Here is a 20,583-nt window from a genome sequence, read left to right on the forward strand (position 1 = left end):
CACTCTATGGAGATATTGGAATTTATAAAAAGGTGCAAAGTACGATTAATTAAGTGGCTGTAACAGTACATACACGTTTATTAATCTACAACGGCCATTCTTGTCATACCACCTGTAGCTACTTGAAGTTGTGCACATTCAACTAATTTAGTCAAAGGGAACCACCAAAGATTATTATGCGATGGCATACTAATAACAAATGTTGATCATCTTTGCATGTGCTCGTATAATTATACGTATACAAACTTTCTGTGTAAACAATTACAAAATTCACTCTATTATATTAAAAACTATTAGACTGATCAATAAAAATTATAATGATTACTTGAGAGTTCTGAGAAAGTTTAATGCTTGTTTGTTTCCACTGTCTAGACTGAGAACTCTTTTAAAGTAATCCATCGATTCATTGATGTTGTTTTGTTTCGCTCGAAGGGCACCTGCAGAAAGTATAGTGGCCATGAAGTATGCCGAGGAAAAGATATAAAAAGCTGATTGCTGCACAGTCTATTGTTACAGTACAACTCTTTATTATAATAATTATACCTAATCCATTCAAAGCACCCAGATTCTCAGCGTCTCTGCTTAGCACACTGTCATAGAGTTCCTGCGCTTGATCGTACATGCCCAAGCCTATGTACGAGTTGCCAAGGAGACTGATCACATCAAAGTAACTGCTATCGATCATGTCGTCGAGGGAAATAGTTGATAATACATTCACAACTCCAGTGTAATTTTCTGCCACATATTGAGTATAGCTAACCAAAATTGCAGCATCTGTGTGCGTTGAATTTAGCTGGAGAGTTGTTTCGAAGAAATCTCTTGCTTGTTGCAATTTATTCAGCTTGATGTATATCAGACCAAGATGGAAGTGAGCTCGTTCGTAGGTGGGGTCTGCTCTCACAATAGCCTTCAAGCTACATAATTATAAGTATATAGAGGAATTATACAGCAACAGCTAGTACAGGGAAGAGTAAATTGAATGTGTTTACCAATACAGGGAGCTCATTGCAAAAACGCTCTGTACTTAATGTGCACTGCACACAATACACAATACAATATTCATGATCAGTCTATGCACTCACTATCGAATAGCCAGCTTAAGGTCTTCCAGAACAACCGTCGTATTGGTTGCTATCAGACATCCTAGCTCCAACATTAAATAGCCATACTTGGGATACTTGTCCACTCCTTCTCGAAATGTTTCAGCTGCTTTATTAACAAGATTTTCACTCAAATACAACTTCCCAATCTCCAAAAGAGCAGTCGCTTTGTCGGAAGATGCTTGGACATTTCTTCGTAAAGCACGATCTGCTTCCTCCGTTTTGTTAAGTTTCAGTAGATACCTCCCTCTTTCAAAATGTGCCAACGGGTTGTTATGAGCTATTGACACTAATTTATCAATCACGTGCAAGCTCTCATGGTATCTCGTCTCATCTACGCTGATAACTTCAGCCAACGACTTGTAGGTTTCAGCTGTTTGTTGGTATTTTCGTATCACAGGTCCTGAAAGTTCTATAGCTTTCCTGTACATCTGAAGAAACCAAAACATTTCTAAGCAAGGTTGTAAGTAGACTGAATGTAGAAATAATTGTGATTAGACTAAATAAACACATGCATCCCATAGCTACATGCATGGTATAATAATCATCCTCACTTGTTCTGCTTCCTTGTATCTCTGCTGCCCCTGAAGCAGTGAGCCGTAGTTCCTGTACGGTTGGACAAACTTAGGGTTCGTCTTGATTGCATACAGTTCAATCTGTTCCGCCATTGCCGTGTCGTTTTTAGCTGTAAACACATAAGCTAGGTTGCTCAGCATAAGAGCATCATTGGGATACTGTTTTAACGCCTCAACGTAAAGTCCCATTCCAGTATTCCAAACACTACTCCTGTGAAATGTCTTAGCAGAGTAGGAAATGATCAGAAGTCCAATTCCAAACTTTGAAACCATTCTTACAATTCGATTCCCGGACCGAAACAAGTACGATGCTCCTAGACCAACCAACAGGCAGGCTCCCATACTAGGTACGTACAATACTCTTTCAGCAACAACGAACCCAACTTTCACAAACAGATTGCTCGAAGGTAGAAAGAAGAGTATAATTAAGGCAAGAGAAAAACATGCCGAGTTCGAGTATGATCTTCTCCTAGTAAGCACAATCAATCCAAACACGAAAAGGGAAATGAAGAATATCAGAGTTAAAATGAGGCGATAGTCAGATAGAGATTCGATGAGGGGGATGTAGCCAAATCGGTAGTCTTGTCGGAGCATAGATGGGAAGAGTAACAGCTGGGCGTTAACTAGCGTCAAATAGAGGTAATAAAACTGACGATAAGGTGTGGACAGTTTCTGGCCAGGCTGGTCCGATCTGTATCGAGAGAAGAGGGTCATTCAACACTAGTACCTATTAAAGTTATGCATGGTACTTCACACGTTATCTAACTTCCATACGATGAACTAATATTTATCACAAGACAATAAGTAACTAACTATATAAGCCTGCCGTGAATCTCAACCAGTATTCAGAAATTATGCTCCAATATATAACGGAAGGCATGAAACTATCACATCTCTCAATAATTTTAACTTGCCGAGAAAACTTTGGACTCCCCTGCGCAATCAGTACTCTAGTCAGGAGCAGGCAGAGTGAGAAAACACCAAGAATAACAGCTCTGCTTAGTAACTTCCTCTCCTGAGTACGTGGCTTTGATTTCAGCAGGCCCAATATGGCCTTAAGATCCAGCTGTATATGATTATAGATTAAGTACGTAATTTCACATGAGATATACGTTGTAACCATTTTACAATTAACGAACCCTTTGGGGAGCAAAGTACACGAGTGCATGGCATTAGTTTTTTACGTACACGAATTGTTGGGACCTGGATGGCTGGATTTTTTATTTTATTGCAGTTGACCTCTCTTCAAGGAGGGGCCGTTTAGAGAGGTTACGTATTAGATTTGAGGGGTATATACGTAAAGAGATCTTGTGCTACCAATAAAAGATGATCTCAGAAACACGCCTCTTTGCAATTAAAAATGCTTGCAGAAGGGTCATGTAATGTTTATAAATTAAGTTCTCAAACTTATACCTTATGTATGATAAGAACGTCATAAGCAAGACAGGCTGAAGCAGCCATGATTCCCTGCTCCTTGCTAAGGAAAGATGCCAGACACAAAATTGCCATGACGATTATCTGTTTCCATCCCTTCTTGTCCATCATGGCATGCACCAGTAGAGCCAGCAAACAAAATGCTGCACACATTAGCTCAGCTCTCCCCACCACACCAGCTACCTACGGATGGAGGAGGGGCAGTCAATTAAAGCATAAATTATTTCCTCAGAGCCCCACACTAAATTGCAAATGCAATCAATCATAGAAAGCAGAGTTACTTTAATACAGGCACAGCCTCGATGATGATGATGATGATGAAATCGAATGTGTGAAATTTAAATATCCTGGGAGGAAGTATAATAATACACAGTATATCAAGAAGCACCATGTCGCTCATGGATCTATAATTATCGACCACTAGCTATTATATAATAATTATGTATACATACATATATACAAGCGAGCCTCACCGCCTCAGTGTGGATGGGATGAACAGTATAGAGAAGTGAAGACAGGAGGGTGGGTAACAGCCGACCCTCAAACACACGCGCACTCACAAGGGCAAACAAGTAGCACACTAACGCATTGATGGCCACATTCACCAGGTGGTACCCCATAGGTTCTAGATTGTGTAAATGAAAGTTCATCTTAAATGTAGCGGAACAGAGAGGACGGTACGATTTATGACTGGTATCATCTGTTATTTTGTATCCCCAGAAATCATGCCAGAGTATGTCAGTCCAGGGTGACGAGGGTCGAAGGTCAGCGTTTGTTTTTATGGCGACCGTGTCATCGAACACTAGATCTCCATTGAGAGAGTTTAGGTAGAGAAGAGTAGCTACGATTGCAGAGGCTGCTCCGATGAGATGGGTTGCTGATCCAGAACCGATTGTAGCCATTATACTATCTGTCCACGTCTAGAGTATAATGATTGATATTTTATTCTTCACTCAGAACTACACTGCATGTAGGTTATAGTAGTACGTAGCCATATACACCGAACAGAAGTTGAAAACTGAAACCATGCTTGTTATAGTGTGGCTGTATCGATCATTAGCAACCACAAATGAAGACACACATAGACACAGCATTCTTCTATTTACAAACTGTAGTCATGCCAAACATTTGTTAAGCTTCCCTCGATCACTAGCTGTAGCAGTTCACTTTGAGCTAAATTCAGGAATGCAATAAATTGTACCATAATAGAATTTCAAAATCTGAGCACAAAGCATATAAATTAATGGTAATAATTTCAAGTGTAAATTAAGACGAAAGGCACTAAAGCACAGTATGTATAATTCAGTTTGATCGTAAGCAAAAATGTACTTTCTACTATAAATGATAAGTTCAACATGTAGTTCTGTTCAATTAGCCTCTATATGGGGGGTCTAGCGGAACTGCAGGGGGCTGACACGTAGGCCAATGCTCTCTCTACCCACCTCCGACACCTGGGGGCATGGGTGAATGCATGGGACATGTGCAATTAAGACAGCATTACATGTAGCACATGGCTTATAATGTTATGATTATGGGTTGGTACATGTACATGTAATTAACACACACTGCATGGCTATACATGTACATGTACATGCATGTGGACTAGTAGTATTGGGACTTAGTGTACGGAATGACGAATCCATACCATTATTATGTACACAAACACAAAACACCACTGTTTGCAAATAACTACTTCTTACAGACATGTTGAAAAACCACACCTCTTTAAACCAGTCACTGCACACACACACACCCACACCACTCACCTGGCACACGTTACACACCGCCCCCTTGCTCTCCGGCATGTAGCACGCCTCACAGAAAGGACACTTCTCTTGCGGTTTTCCCCTGTACACACAACACAAGCCATTCAAGAACACAGTAGTAGTAAACATTTATTTCTACAACAGCATGCCAAATTGTAGAGTGCATGATAAAATGTCAAGATCCAGCTTGATGTATAATTACAATGCACGTCCAAGTGCCGTACATGTATCTACTTTTAGTCTATTATACATTGTACACATTGATTTTTACCTGTATATTGGTTTGTAGGTGGCCCCACAAACTGAGAACGGGTTGTGCTGGTCATAGAGAAGCTTGTGTGCATCGGTCGGGTTCTTATCACACGCCTGGAGGATCTTACGAGTCTGTGGTGTGTGTGTGGGGGGAGGGGTATGTTTAGGGGGTCGTTTGTGTGTGTGTGGGTATGTTTAGGGGATCGTGTGTGTGTGTGTGGGGGGGGGGGGGGCACATGATAGAAGACACAACATTTTTGTAACGTGTACACACGTGTACACTACGTGGTTAAGCAAAGTAGAAATGTATGTGAATTAATGTGTAGCCATATAAGGCACCTGGACAGCCACGTCTTGTTTTGGGCCCAGTTCCAATAGCCTACGGGCGAATGAGGCAGCTGTCTTGAAGTTCTTCATCTGAAAAAAATAAGGAAGTTAACACAATACATCTGGAATGCCAACAGAGCACATATAAAAATGGAACCAAGTCCTTGAAGAGCATGCAGTACTAAAACTGGTTTTGTAATACAAGTGCTTGCATGCACATTCACCAAATCTACATGCATGCACATACATGTAGATTGAAATTCAGCCGTTACATTATTTTAGTCACTATAGACAGCATGACGCTGGTTTGTAATACAAGTACTGTACATGTATGTATCACATAAAAATAATTTGCCATTAGGTTTGAGTTTTCCAGGCTCACCTTATAGAAGAGGTTGAGAGCAGTGCGTAGTGTAAGGACGAGGTGGACTGGCTGCAGAGCACTGTGGGTGAAGTAGGCTGCCATCTGAAGAGGAGCGAGGGGGGGGGGGGGGGGCAAACACGAGTTAGACCAGCAGGAATTCATACCATGTACATGTACAATCAATCAAAACCTTCTTAATGATCATACAGTACTGTGCGATATTTTATCAACCAACTATAGTACTTACCTCACAAAGCCTCTTCTGCTGTTCAAGGTTTCTCTGTGTACAAAAAAACGAAGTGCTCATTGAATTAACTAGTTAATTTACACGCTAGCGACAGAGTGTCCCCTAGCTCCCTCACCTTAGGTAGTTCCTTGCGCTGTATCTCCATGGAGAGCCCCAGGATGTACTCACGGCAGATTTTCAGCAGCTGCTGAGCCTACAGGAGAGGGAAATACTACGGATATATGCATGCCCATAACTGTTCGAGTGATGGCTATGTCTTTTCAAACGTCAATCTCAATTTTCAACACGAAGGTCCTTGAAATAGAGTAATTCTAACAGAACATGCTAGTAACATCACCACACCACAGAAGATATCTCTACTGTAAGTGCTAACTTTAGAAACTACAGTGTAAAAAGGCACTAACGAAGACTGTCATAATCTATTGACCACACCCACACACCTCGGTAATCTCGCTCTTAGAGTCCAGGGCCAGCAGTGGCACACTCAATAGAATGGAGCGAAACTTGTCCACACCCTCGGAGAATTTACCTGACGTGGTTGACTGATAAGCACCCTGGAGTCGTCGCACCAGCTGCTCGAGTGTGAGAGCCACAGCAGGTAGACCACCCCTCGCACCCGCCTCTTGCCTGAGGGAGTGGTAGTACACAATGGAAAAATATAAAGCGTATAATTACATGTATGTCTATAGGTGTATAAGATTGATGAGTGGGCAGCTCACCAGTTCCTGTGAGGGAAGCCGTATAGTGGAGGGTTTAGGGGAATTCCCGTGATGGCCGTACGACTCTGACTGTATGCACTCATGAAGAGCGCTTTGAAGGGTTCAAAGTTCACCACTGCAAGCTGGTCATTCAGCAACTATATACAGAGAGGGACACAGAATGTGAGATGGAAAAGGGATTAAAAATAGAGCCTATAATTATGTATACACTATAACAGTGTGTAAAAGGTCATCGAATATAACGCTTCATCTATACTTATAGTTCGCTAGAAGATATCATCATTACCGTGGAGTACACGCCCACTCACCCTCATGGCCGTCTCGTATGACCCGGCCCTCACATGATCCCCGGGCAACTGGGAGTTATTGACCCACACCTGGGCAGGACTAGTGCCCTTAGTGGGTGGGACGTAGTAGCCCTCGTCTCCTATACCACCGGCACCAAGGTCTGGTTCCTATGGTAACACAATCATTATTACATAGTGACATGCTCAAAAGCTACATTTAAATATAATTATACGGAATGAATGACCAACAACTGCACGCATGTAGAAAAAACATTTGCTATTTGATTGAGATAGTAATTACACAAATAATTATACAATATTATATTGATTGACAAGAGACTAACGAGGTCGGGTGGTAGTTCCAGTTCGTCGTCATCAACGTCCCAACCTCCTCCCTCCTCTCCCTCCATCATGTCCTCACCACCCACATCCGTCACTATCTCTCCATCTGTGTGTGTGTGTGTGTGTGTGTGTGTGTGTGTGTGTGGGGGGGGGGGGAGGGTACATGATTTGTACACTACTACTGAGGCTAGCTACATAATATTCAAATAGTCGGAAAATATACATCAATTGCATGCAGTATGTACGTACACCTGTACATAATTATAGTCTGTAATAAACTATATGAATTTCATGAATTTCATCACGGCAGGTAACACTTACAATTAACATTCCTTGATGTTGCTAAGGATGTACGATACAATATTAAAAAAGCGTACAAGTAACTGTAGGTACATGTACTTCAATGTCTATAGGGTTCAATGAACTTGCCTTCATTGATAATCAGTTCATCATCGTCTCCCCATCCACCATCCTCGGGCTGATCCAATGGGTCAATGGTTGCCATGACACCAGCACCACTAGGACCTGTACCAACGATGGGAAATGTTTGGTAAGCATGGTAAGCAGGGTTTCATCTAGTGGGGGGCAGGGCTGAACCTTCCCCCCAAATGTTTGACATTATCACATTATTACTGTCTGTGATGTAACTAGATCTACTGTGATGCACTAGCATGTAATAGGGGGTGTGGTCAACAAATATGGGAGTGGCCAAACATTTTGCGGCGTGCTTACATGCGCCCAAACCTTTAATCCTAGATGAAACCCTGGTAAGATGTACATTAATTGTAACAAGGCATACACTGTTATTAGGATTCTAAAGGTGACCTTTTCCAGTCATTCCTTCAAAGAATCCCTTTGACACGTTGAGGAGTGGCCAGTTGGACTCTGTCTGACTGATGGGCGGGATGGGGCGGAGTAGCTTGGCACTGGGGTGGACCTCGGGGAGCTGAGGGAAATTTTGTACGATAACAAATTATTATTTACGCCACTAGCCCACAAAATTCAAATGTGTGAATCATTAATTTTTCCTAGAGGTGGTTACAGTACTTACCAACCAAGTGTGGGCATGCACATGCAGTGTATGTGCACATGCATGTACATTTGTATATTGTTCACCTTGTCGAGATGAGAGTTGAGAGATTCTGCCAGAGCCTCGCTCTCTTCAGTGAGTCCGTGAGTGGCAGCTGTCAGATAGGCAAGTGACTCTGTGAGGGTGTGGTGTGGGCGTTAACGGTTGTTGTCATAGAAACAGCTAAGGTCACATACGTTACATGTACATGTATAAAAATCAGAAATTTAATCGATTGAGGTACGTAATAAGGCTTATTGAGAGTTCATAGAGATTGTACCTTGACCCACAGCACGGAGTACTTTGACCCTTTCCTTGACGTCCCCAGTAAAGAGTGCGTTCTGGTACTGACTGCTCACGTCTTTGCGGATCTCAGCTGCATTTGAAAATAAGGGAGTTGAATCAAAGGTTAATGAGTAATAACAGGTATCCAGGGTCTTACAATAATTCTAGTACATTGATAGTAAAAAATGCAGCACTGTCGTATTAAATGTACAGTAAAGCTGTCCTGTAGTGCACATGCATGATGTTACATTGACTCACCAATTTTAGTCATTTTCCTGAGTTTATCCATGTTCCCAGTGATGACGTACAGAAAGGAGAGACGATCGAAGTTCTTGGTACGTTGGTACGCCATTTCAACCACCTGCATGTGTGTGTGGGTGGGTGTGTGTGTGTGTGTCGAGGGTGCCATGTGTGTGTGTGTGTGTGTACGAAAATTACTAACAAATAACTTTCATTGACATGAATGATACCTGAAAAACAGAAACCATGCACTATACATTTATGAGAGGTAAAAAATTACTAGTATAAGTGCTCACCTGATGGTTTCCCTGAGCGAGTGCGGCCGAGGCCAGTCTGTCCCAGCACACCTTGTCATCGAGGGTCTTGGCAGCCTCCAGAGCAATCTACACGTGCGTACAGTACAGAGGTCAGGTTAGACAAGAATACCAACAAGCAGTGAGTTTTACCCATATCACATGAGCTACATGTAGCATACATACAGTGAAAACCAACTGAGTTTTGTACACATAATTACATAACATGTATACAAGGCACACATTCAAGCTTTCAAACAGTGCTCACACTGTCATGAGTTTAAATAGTACAGGTACGTGAGATTTTATAGATACAATCATGGTCGACTTTTGCACGCTGTAAAATACAAATGAGCAGTGCAAGCACAAGACTGTGAAGGGGGCGTGTACCTCAATGTTCCCACACTCAAGAGCCAGAGAAAATCGTGTCCTCTCATCCTTGACAAAGTGGAGGGCCACCTATAAGGTACGAATAAAAAGTTCACACCATGACATTACTTTATTGTGGTACATGTTCACTGACCTCGGGATAGCCTTTCTGTTGTAGGTAGGCGATAATGGACTGACCGACCAACTTGGCTGTACGCACCATGTGCAACACCTGTGTGTGTGTGTGTGTGTGTGTGTGTGTGTGTGTGGGTGTGTGTGGTGTGTGTGTGTGTGCGTGTAATGTGATGTGTGTTTGTGTGTGTGTGCGTGTGATGTGTGCGTGTGTGTGTGTGAGCCTTGAAATGTCAAGTATGGAATCTAGCAACCCATAGAAAGGTAATTGGCACGCACAACATTCACACCTTTTGAAACTTTATCATGGTGACAGTTAATTAACACGGTTCCATCTACACACATGTAACACATGCGGTCACACAGTACGAGATATGCATTCAACGTCAACACCGTATTACTATAATATTTTGCAGGTGAAAAGCCTTTGCAAATGGGCCAAATCAGCAGAAAAATCGATCATTTGCGATCTCCCGTTCTGGCAAGGATCGTGTGTAGTACTTATTTAGGTTTTGCGATTTTATTGTTGCAAATTTATCAACCCTTGCAAAGTTCGCATATGTGTGATGCTCGCAAAACATTTTAGTAATACGGTATTTCAATTAGTACTCATAAAATTATTATACCTTAGACAAACAATAATAATGCTGCATACATGTACCTCATCGTATTTCCTATTAATGAGGGCAAGTTTGAACTTGTACTCAGTGGGGTCAATGGAGAGCACCCTGGTCTTGCACTCTCTGTCCAGACAGTACACCTTGCTCCCCTTGACTGCCGTGATGTAGATAGGTAGGTCCAGGGTACGAATGATACCATGGTCACTGGAGGAGGGGGGGGGGGGATTTTGATGAATAATTATTTATCCAGCAAGGGAAAGGGTAGCACAATAGGCAGCTAGGCCTCTCAAGGGTGCTCCCCAAAACACACAAATTTAAAAGAGCTCACTTCCAGCTATCATAAAAATTTATTACAGAGGTGCAGTGAGACTATTGTAGACACTCTATACGCAGGTCATCCTCTATAATACAGTCAATAGGCCCAAAGTCTCTATACAGTACATACATGTACATGCAGCACATGTTCCAACCAGTGTTAGCTAGGCCATCTCCATCTGTATTGCAGTCACCGTTAGTTTTAGTTACCCAAGGGTGATCGCTATACATTGATGACTAATATTCGACTCGTATTATTTAGAGGGGCTTACCCGTTGCTGAGGGCGTATTTGATGTGGTTACTAGTAGTGTAAATGAGGACTCCGTTCTCGTCCCAGCCGGCACTCTTGACTCTCATGTTCTCGTTCACAGTGCACTGGGCCACCAGTTTACGATTGCACACCGCCAGGGCTGTGGAGGTGTGTGTGTTGTGTGAGGGTGTGTACAGTAAATTATAGCTACATGTACAGGTATGCATATCAACCTCAGACACGATAAATAATAGTTGGTAGTAAGTATGAAGTATGGCTAGCCAAGATAGAAGCAAAAGACATACAATGTAGAAAACAGCTTTCAATTTATGACGTACTGTTTCTGCCGAGGAGTGCAACATGTGACATGTCATCTGACCAGACGACGTATTTGACCTTGGATATCTTCACAGTGTTCAGAGACCTACACACACACACAGTAACATAATACAGTAGATACCTGTACATCCTATAGAGTACTTGCTATTATAGTCATTTGCAATGAATATTGAATAGAAAAAAGCTGTTAACAGTAACCAGTACATACTATAGGTCTTCGCCTTTTTTTATGGCGAAACTGCTACAAGCAGGTTCGATGCTCCCCCCAAAATAGTATGATAATTTTGTACTGTACTCTACAAGACATGTACATGTATATGGAGTACAATCCAAATAGTACATGTATAAAGAAATGAGCTTTATAAGCAATTGTATGAGATAATCTCACGCATGCACCTTCTCTGCTGCACATCAAAGAGAGTGACAGACTCAGCGTCCTTGAGGAGGAGGTGGCCTGTCCCAGCGTAGAAGATTCTGTCACATGGTGGACACTGGACCTTCTTGGTCACCTCGTTACGAAGGTTCTTGATAACCAGCTGTGTGTGTGTGTGTGTGTGTGTGCATATTGATAATATTTATGATCGGGAGAGAAATCTTAAAACACAACAGTAACAATTATTGGTGCAGTTACAAGGCAAAAAATATGTCAATTACCTTAAACAGTAATATTTAAACTCATGAACATTTTTAAATTGGTTGCATAATAATGTGCTGACTGCACTTGAGGGGGGTCTATTTTCAACAACAGTAGCTAGCTTGTCTGTGAGGATAATCAGATCAGCAAGTGTCTAATGGTCTAATGGCGGTGGTTGTGACAACACCGAGCTCTGGAATTCTTTGAAGTTTAACAGTTTAACAGATCAACATCAGAGGACGTACACGCGGCAGTTAAGTAATAAGTTTGTATAAGCACTGTGGAAACGTACATACGGTTATATGGATGAACATTTTCCAATTTTTTTTTATGAAAAGACACATCTACACCTTACAGGGTGACCACAACAAGACATGCTTCACTGAACAATGTACATGTACGTACGCTACATACAGTGTACACTAGGATTAGCATATGGATGCATGCCATGGTTATTACCTGATGGCTCTTGTCAAGAATGGCAAATCTGTTTCTGGCCAACCATACTGCAGTCAGCCCTGGTGACCTCTTACCCTCAGTGACTGCAATGAATCAACGTGAAGAATTTTTTTTATTTTTATGTAGAGCATAATTATAGGGAAGACAACAAAATAATAGGGCAAAGCTAATAAGACAGTCTCTACTCAGAGGAGAGGTACAACGTACACACGGCGGTTAAGCTCAGCATGGCTACTATTTCTTGAATGGAGGCAAGAAAGACAAAGAAGGAGTTAATTAATGACGAAATTCTAGCTGGTAGCAAGATCAGAGTGTATTGTAATTGAAAAACAGCCACCACTTGGTCCACTGCTGTACATGTACTCACACTCTGGATTGGAGGGGTCAGTGTTCCTGGGCACAGGGAAGATCTCGTAGTAAGCGTTCTCAGCGTTGGTGGTGTTTGAGCAGACGAGGACAGCACTCTCCGCCGGGTTGTAGGACAGGATGTGGGGAGAGGACCGGAACTGGGGGGCTCCACTCCTATAGGGGGGGTTGGGGGGGGGTAATCACAGGAACATTTGTTAGTAAAACTCTCTGTAGGGGCTCCACTCCTATAAGAACTAATTGTCATAATGTTCGGCGTGGGTGGATTCAATGGAAATGTGTTGGTATAAAACTCTCTGTAGATTATAAGGATTACCGTAATCCCCAGAACACTGTTACGATTGAGTGCATGCGCCCATGCATAACTGGTGCCAAGAGTTATCTACTCTTGCTGGTGTGCATGTACAGTAGGTGTCTGTATAAGTCCATTGACCTTTGGTTTTTAAAAACACGTACATGACCATGACGTAGACAAATTGATATGCTACAGTCAGAAATGCTCCTTTGTTTGTTGTTGTAAAATAATATTATACTATAACGTACCTACGTATGGCCATGACAGGGGCGTCCTTAGAGGTACCAATCTCATAGCGACGCAGAAATCGATCCTAAATGTAAACATCAATTTAACGTACATGAGAACAATTAACGATCAAGGATAAACATCAAATACCTCTCTAATATGGTGTAAGGTAGGGACTAGTACCGGAAGCATACGTACGTGACTGTTACAGTTATAGTAACATGATCACAGGTCAGTAAATACATGCCCAGGCACTTTAGGAGCCTCTGGAGATCAATTGTTTATTGAGATGTACAGTGTACTAACTTCACGAGAGATACGTAATTTGTACATGTACAAGTTAGTACTACGTGCATGCATGTACATGTAACATGGTTTGGGATCCTGAATATTCCATGAGTTAATTGAACATACTTAAGAAAGTCGATTTGATTTGTCTATACTATAAGAAAGTTTGTTCTCGTGTGATTTGCCTCTGTAGCCGTGCATACCTTGACATAGTAGAGGATGTTCTGGTGCACAGTGTAAGCTGGTCTCTCCCTCTCAAGTTTAAACACCAACATGCCGTTGTCATGACCTGAAGCAATCACATCACTGATATGTCTTTACAGCCTCCACACAACAAGTTATTAGTTTTAATTGTGGAAGATTTTGATGTTACAGCTTTGTTGTTGAATAGATACGCACATTATTGTAGTACATATTCTATTTCAAAACAAATTATTTTACTTACCAGCGGCAAAAACGTTGAGTGTTGGATGAGCAGCTATTACCCAGAAGCGATCAGACTCACGACGAAATGTCTGAATACAAGATCTGGAATGGAGGCAACACACGATAAGAGGATGATCACATACGTGTAGGATTCTATGTGTTCACCTCTTGGACATATCCCAGACTCGAATGCTGCGGTCCTCTGACACACCTGATCAATATGAGGAAGTGCATGGGAAACATATTCAAAACATGTGAGCTAAATGTAGGGCTAGTGACATTTCTAAACTTTTTGAACGAAAACGAAACATGGCCAGAGGAAAACTGCCTGCATGAAACTTAAAGTTATGCTGTTCTGAAGTTTAATGATTGATCATTGAAGCAATTTAAGGACTGGGAAGCGAAATCTGTCTCTATCACACTGACCAAGACTAAAGTACACACACACACACCATCCGCCCACACACACACACCATCCGCCCACACACACACACCCTCACGGAAAACACTTACTGAGTATAAGGTCTTGTCGAGGATGGAAGAGGGTGCTGCAGACATTGTTGTAATGGCCCCTGCACGTGTCCACCTCCCAAGCTTTGGCATCTATAGAATACATGTACATGCAACGTGTAAAGCACATCTCTACATGCAGTTGGTTATAGAACTGTGTTGAACACCCATACCCACCCACACACCCACCCACCCACACCCACCCACCCACACACACACACACACACACACACACACACACACACACACACACACACACACACACACACACACACACACACACACACACACACACACACACACACACACACACACACACACACACACACACACACACACACACACACACACACACACACACACACACACACACACACACACACACACACACACACACACACACACACACACACACACACACACACACACACACACACACACACACACACACACACACACACACACACACACACACACACACACACACCATTCATCCTCCACATCTTGATCTGACGGTCGTCAGCAGCTGATATAATGAGAGGCAGTGAGGAGTGGAAGGACACCCAGTTAACACCACGGTCATGGCCCTACACAGCAAGGCACATGTACAACAATATAAATAATTATTCATGTACAGCAACATTCACACTGACAAGGGTAACCACACCAACCTCCAACACATGTTTGACAATGACATCAGATGTTCCAAACAGTTCCGTTCCAGAACCAGGATTCCGGAATGTATCTACAGGGCCGCTGCTACCTGGAGCCACTGTCTTCTTCCTGAGTCCAGATATATCCCACACTCGGACAGTTTGATCGAGGCTGGCTGATGCGACTAAGTCCTCTGTTGGGTGGAACTGGGCACACATAACGTAGTGGTTGTGGCCTGTCAGAACACTGTGTGTGTGAGTGTGTGTGGATGGGGGTGGGGTGTGTGTGTGTGTGTGTGTGTGTGTGGATGGGGGTGTGTGCGTGTGTGTGTATGTACTACATCCCTGTGATTTTTTTTATAAATGTAATAAAACAACATTTTGTTGACCTCATACGAAACCCAGTAACTACAAATACTGTGTCTACAAATTTGGCCCTTACAAATCAGCAACCATTACAGGAGAATGTAGTGTCAATTTCCACCAATAAGCACTAGCATACTTGCTCCCAGCGACTGTTACCTGATGCATGTCCGCGACTGCCAGTTCCAGATACGAATGGTTTGATCATCAGAGCAGCTCACAACCCACGGATACTCCTGAGAATGGAACGATAACTTGTATGAACTGATAAGGTTTCGTGGATTGTAAACTGATTACACAACAAGCATTCTAGAGGCCAGGTTAGCAGAAGTGTTGTTATGCCTACCAGTCAACTGACTACAACTAGAGCACTAAAGTGCAAACCCTCGGCTGGTGACATGATTATAAAGAAACTAAAAATATAATGCAGTGCATAATTATAGTGATGTTGTTATCATGTATGACTTACACAGTAACTCAGGAGCAATAAAACTAAACCAGACTGGAGGCATGCTGAAACATTTGAGAACAGGTAGTGGTACTATAGATATATGCACTGTGGATTAGGATCACAGTAAAGAAGCCTGGAGTCTCAGAGAAGTATGGCTCCAGGCTCTGCATGGAGTAGGATCCCAGTCAGCAGCAGGAGCTATAATTTAAGCTTCTACTTTAGTGACCCTGTTCCATTGTTCCTGGTATAATACAGCTTTCTACTTTAGTGACCCTGTTCCATCGTTCTTGGTACAGGATCACTTCAGTTATAAGTAACGCATGTGCAAGTTATGTTCAAGCTACATTTTGCTCGCTTTTATTAGACAAAGAAGCTTTAACACCGAAAGCTGCCACTATCAAAAGTACTAACTTGTTGTGTGGAGGCTACTCATGCTGTAAACGCAGTGCTAGAACATCCAGGTAAGCAGACCTAGTCACAAGCTTATTTAAGCTTCTTAGCTTTTGCTCGACAAAGAAGCTTTAACATCAAAATCTGCCACTATTTAAACCAAGATATTGTTATGTGAAGGCTACCTATGCTGCAAACGCAGCGCTATGGCATCCAGGTGAGTAGATATACTCGTGACAAACAGACAAACAAACAAACAAACAAACTAGAGCACTAAAGTGCAAACCCTCGGCTGGTGACATGAAACCAAAAGACTGATATAATGCAGTGCATATAGTGATGTTGTTATCATCATCATGCACATGACTTGCACAGCAACTCAGGAGCAATAAAACTAAACCAGACTGGAGGCATGCTGAAACATTTGAGAACAAGTAGTACTATAGATAATATGCACTGTGGATTAGGATCACAGCAAAGAAGCCTGGAGTCTCAGAGAAGTATGGCTCCAGGTCCTGCATGGATCCCAGTCAGCTAAAGCAAGCTTTCTACTTTAGTGACCCTGTTCCATTGTTCCTGGTATATACAGCTTTCTACTTTAGTGACCCTGTTCCATTGTTTCTGGACCTGGTACAGGATCACTTCAGTTATAAGTAACGCATGTGCAAGTTCTGTTCAAGCTACATTTTGCTCGCTTTTATTAGACAAAGAAGCTTTAACACCGAAAGCTGCCACTATTAGAAGTACTGACTTGTTATGTGGAGGCTACCCATGCTGTAAACGCAGTGCTAGAGCATCCAGGTAAGCAGACCCAGTCACAAGCTTGTTCAAGCTTCTTAGCTTTTGCTCGACAAAGAAGCTTTAACATCACAATCTGTCACTATTTAAACCAAGATATTGTTGTGTGAAGGCTATCCATGCTGTAAACGCAGTGCTGTGGCATCCAGGTGAGTAGATATACTCGTGACAAACAGACAAACAAACAAACAAACAAACAAACTAGAGCACTAAAGTGCAAACCCTCGGCTAGCTGGTGACATGATTATAATGCAGTGCATACAGTGATGTTGTTATCACGTATGACTTGCACAGCAACTAAGGAGCAATACAACTAAACCAGACTGGAGGGATGCTGAAAATTTGAGAACAGGTACATGTAGTGGTACTATAGATATATGCACTGTGGATTAGGATCACAGCAAAGAAGCTTGGAGTCTCAGAGAAGTATGGCTCCAGGTCCTGCATGGAATAGGATCCCAGTTAGCTAAGCAGCAGGAGCTATAATTCAAGCTTTCTACTTTAGTGACCCTGTTCCATTGTTCCTGGTATATACAGCTTTCTACTTTAGTGACCCTGTTCCATCGTTCTTGGTACAGGATCACTTCAGTTATAAGTAACGCATGTGCAAGTTCTGTTCAAGCTACATTTTGCTCGCTTTTATTAGACAACAAAGCTTTAACACCGAAAGCTGCCACTATCCAAAGTACTAACTTGTTGTGTGGAGGCTATTCATGCTGTAAACGCAGTGCTAGAACATCCAGGTAAGCAGACCTAGTCACAAGCTTGTTCAAGCTTCTTAGCTTTTGCTCGACAAAGAAGCTTTAACATCAAAATCTGCCACTACTTAAAGCAAGATATTGTTGTGTGAAGGCTATCCATGCTGTAAACGCAGTGCTGTGGTACCAAGGTGAGTAGATATACCTGTGACAAACAAACAGACAAACAAACAAACAAACCAACACACTACTATACCCATGGCCGCCCACGCGCCTCGGGTAACAAACCAACAGACTACTATACCCGTGGCCGCCCACGCGCCTCGGGTAATGATCATTGTGTCTATTAATAAGTACCTAACAGGGTGTCATACAGGGGAGGGGGGGAAGGGGGATATCCTCCCTCTAGCTCCAACCCCCCCCCCCTAAAACTAAAAATTTGCGTTCAGGTACAGGTTGGGGTCCATAGCTGGCAATTTTACATACTACGAAATAACAGTTGAACTTTTTCTTAGCAAGTTACTTTTCTTATTTCCCCCTCTACTTCAAAATCCTGTATGACACCCTGCCTAACTTTGCATTTATAAACTATATTGTCGGACCCTTCATATGCGCTCTAAACTTAAAAAAACAAAAACATTAATAAGTACCTTGTGAAAGAAGGTGGTTCGTATGTAGTCCAAGTGCCCTAGCAACGTGAACAGACATCGCTTCTGCTTGTAGTTCCACACCTACAGTGTATCGAGGTTGAAATAATTATTAAAAAACACATTCTGATTTATAGTGTAACCTCAATGTGTGCATGTAACCAATACCGTATTGCGGGTAATTTTCGTGGGTTAAAATATTTGTTATTTTCGTGGGCAAGCTAGACCTCCGCGAATATTTCCCCCTCGAAAACGTAGCAGGTTAATGGGCCCCAAAGTCTCAATAGCATGTGTTTGGACCTGTGTTAGCAGGCCACCCTCTATAATACAGCCAGGTTAATGGGCCCCAAAGTCTCCATAGCATGTGTTTGGACCTGTGTTTGTAGTGTACATTACAGTCACTGTTGTTACCCTAACTTGCTTGAGTGAAACCTGTCTATGGTCACCTTGACCCTTAATAAACAGGCTTCACCTATTAAGCATTTCGTTACAAACTTAGAGGGTTTACATAATTATTTGAGAAAGATATCAATAATATTATCATGACAACAAATATTTATTAAGAACGTAATCTTTTCACTTGCTTTGATTTTGTAGTCATCTCCTCCTGACACAAACAGCGGCTGGTTGCTATGGAAATCAATACCTCGTACAGGACCTACAGAATTAGAGAAAAATATACTACCGTATAGCGCGAAATTTTCGAGGCACTTATATTTCGTGGATTAGCATCTAAAAACCATTTCGTTGCACAATGTTCGCGGAATGGCTGCTTACCGGAAGCCACGCCTTTAAATCTTTGCATGATAGCAGGTAATTCTAATTAAAGAACACTTTTTGTGGACTTAATTTTCGTGTAGAATTCTAACCCACGAAATCCGCGAAAATTAAGCCCCTCGAAAATTTCGCGCTATACGGTATTTCAATACCAAAATTACTACAGCTAAGTGAAACCTGGCCACCGCTGTGAAAACCAACACAAGGGGCTGAGCAGATTAAACGTATACGTATATGTGTACAGAACCCTGGTAGTACATACATGTACTACCAGGGTTCTGCCCACACTGGTCAGCCCAGCCACCCGGCCAGACCAATTTAACCACCAATTTGACTGGTACTATAGTCATATGAAGTGTAGCAATTTGTGCTAAACTGATAGTGTGGGCAAAAGCTACCACTAACAAAATCCTGGGCAGATCCCTGTACTACTAAGCACACAATGCCGTGCTACGTAAACATGTTAAGCTTTATTTGCGTTGAGTTCGACCCCGGAAGTTATGTGGTAAATTATGGCTTCATTTATGTGGTGGACAAGTATGCTAGGGACTTCTACATGGAAAATGTTAACTTTTAGCTGGTTGGAGCTTACCAGCTCTACAGCATATAGATAGAAGCGCTTTTTAACAAGGAATCCAATGGTGTATGAAACTTTGAATTTCAGTGAAGCATGACATGGTTATGACAACTTTACGAAGGTCAAACACAGCACAAATAAGGGGGGGGGGGGGGGGCGCCCATTAACTTGGCTGTATTACAGACGAAGAGGGTGTTGTTTATAGTGACTTCATAATTATGATAAAATCACAGTATTTTGTTTGTGTTCATGTACGTGCGTCTAAATTCACTATCTACTTCCCCTCAAAGTACATTACATTCGTGAGCACATGAATAACATTCGTCACAAGCATACCATCATGCTCATCGTAGCGATCAATGAGTGTACACATGCGATAGTCCCACAGTTGAATGACCCCATTGTGGAGACTGGTGAGAATCCAGGGGCGTGTCCCGTGAAAGACAAGACCTGAGGAAAAATACACAATCATTGTTAATGTTATGGCCTCTCAGTCACCCGTCTCTACTATGGGGATTTTCACCTTTGACTCTGTGAGACTTTGTTTCGAACTTGGTGAGCATCTCGCCCAGCTAGAAACCAGTAGAAACAGAGAAGTATAGTAGTTGGCTATTATTTTAGGATGTGCCACGTGGCATCAATCGTGACTATTACGTCATACATTTCATAAACACTACAACCACATTCTAATAATGGA

General features: G+C 42.2%; 2 protein-coding genes across 2 annotated transcripts; both read right to left on the bottom strand.

The window, feature by feature from the left end:
• Nucleotides 1–192: 192 nt before the first annotated feature.
• LOC135352071 (protein O-mannosyl-transferase Tmtc3-like) lies at nt 193–4,223 on the bottom strand. Its single transcript, XM_064551197.1, has 7 exons — nt 3,583–4,223; nt 3,089–3,292; nt 2,590–2,741; nt 1,655–2,366; nt 1,083–1,531; nt 544–914; nt 193–437 (listed from the first exon to the last, which is right to left on the bottom strand). Exons 1-7 carry the CDS (start codon nt 4,009–4,011, stop codon nt 322–324), a joined length of 2,433 nt encoding a protein of 810 aa, XP_064407267.1. The 5' UTR covers nt 4,012–4,223; the 3' UTR covers nt 193–321.
• Nucleotides 4,224–4,287: 64 nt separating this feature from the next.
• Nucleotides 4,288–20,563, bottom strand: LOC135352062 (coatomer subunit alpha-like). The gene is made up of 37 exons (XM_064551169.1): nt 20,410–20,563; nt 20,223–20,336; nt 19,117–19,190; nt 18,536–18,616; nt 15,708–15,784; nt 15,204–15,432; nt 15,020–15,119; nt 14,536–14,625; nt 14,188–14,233; nt 14,042–14,124; nt 13,800–13,885; nt 13,329–13,393; nt 12,787–12,941; nt 12,420–12,502; nt 11,723–11,862; nt 11,326–11,411; nt 11,009–11,147; nt 10,463–10,625; nt 9,824–9,901; nt 9,691–9,759; nt 9,304–9,390; nt 9,026–9,128; nt 8,763–8,858; nt 8,530–8,618; nt 8,239–8,359; nt 7,843–7,938; nt 7,416–7,519; nt 7,093–7,239; nt 6,785–6,921; nt 6,506–6,692; nt 6,181–6,258; nt 6,066–6,098; nt 5,837–5,920; nt 5,467–5,544; nt 5,147–5,259; nt 4,876–4,957; nt 4,288–4,560 (listed from the first exon to the last, which is right to left on the bottom strand). Exons 1-37 carry the CDS (start codon nt 20,447–20,449, stop codon nt 4,501–4,503), a joined length of 3,693 nt encoding a protein of 1,230 aa, XP_064407239.1. The 5' UTR covers nt 20,450–20,563; the 3' UTR covers nt 4,288–4,500.
• Nucleotides 20,564–20,583: the final 20 nt, after the last annotated feature.

Source organism: Halichondria panicea, chromosome 1, assembly GCF_963675165.1.
Source record: "Halichondria panicea chromosome 1, odHalPani1.1, whole genome shotgun sequence".
Classification (NCBI taxonomy): Eukaryota; Metazoa; Porifera; class Demospongiae; order Suberitida; family Halichondriidae; genus Halichondria; species Halichondria panicea.

What these genes read in the sequence shown, in the direction of transcription:
- LOC135352071 (XM_064551197.1), bottom strand. Translation starts at nt 4,011, where the DNA reads ATGGCTACAATCGGTTCTGGATCAGCAACCCATCTCATCGGAGCAGCC. An exon ending in GGGAGTCCAAAGTTTTCTCG is followed by an intron (nt 2,367 to 2,589) that starts GCAAGTTAAAAT and finishes CTCTCGATACAG; the next exon opens with ATCGGACCAGCCTGGCCAGA. An exon ending in GGGTGCTTTGAATGGATTAG is followed by an intron (nt 438 to 543) that starts GTATAATTATTA and finishes TACTTTCTGCAG; the next exon opens with GTGCCCTTCGAGCGAAACAA.
- LOC135352062 (XM_064551169.1), bottom strand. Translation starts at nt 20,449, where the DNA reads ATGCTCACCAAGTTCGAAACAAAGTCTCACAGAGTCAAAG. An exon ending in TCAACTCTCATCTCGACAAG is followed by an intron (nt 8,360 to 8,529) that starts GTGAACAATATA and finishes AATTTCCCTCAG; the next exon opens with CTCCCCGAGGTCCACCCCAG. An exon ending in CGGTGTGTAACGTGTGCCAG is followed by an intron (nt 4,561 to 4,875) that starts GTGAGTGGTGTG and finishes CCATGCCCCCAG; the next exon opens with GTGTCGGAGGTGGGTAGAGA.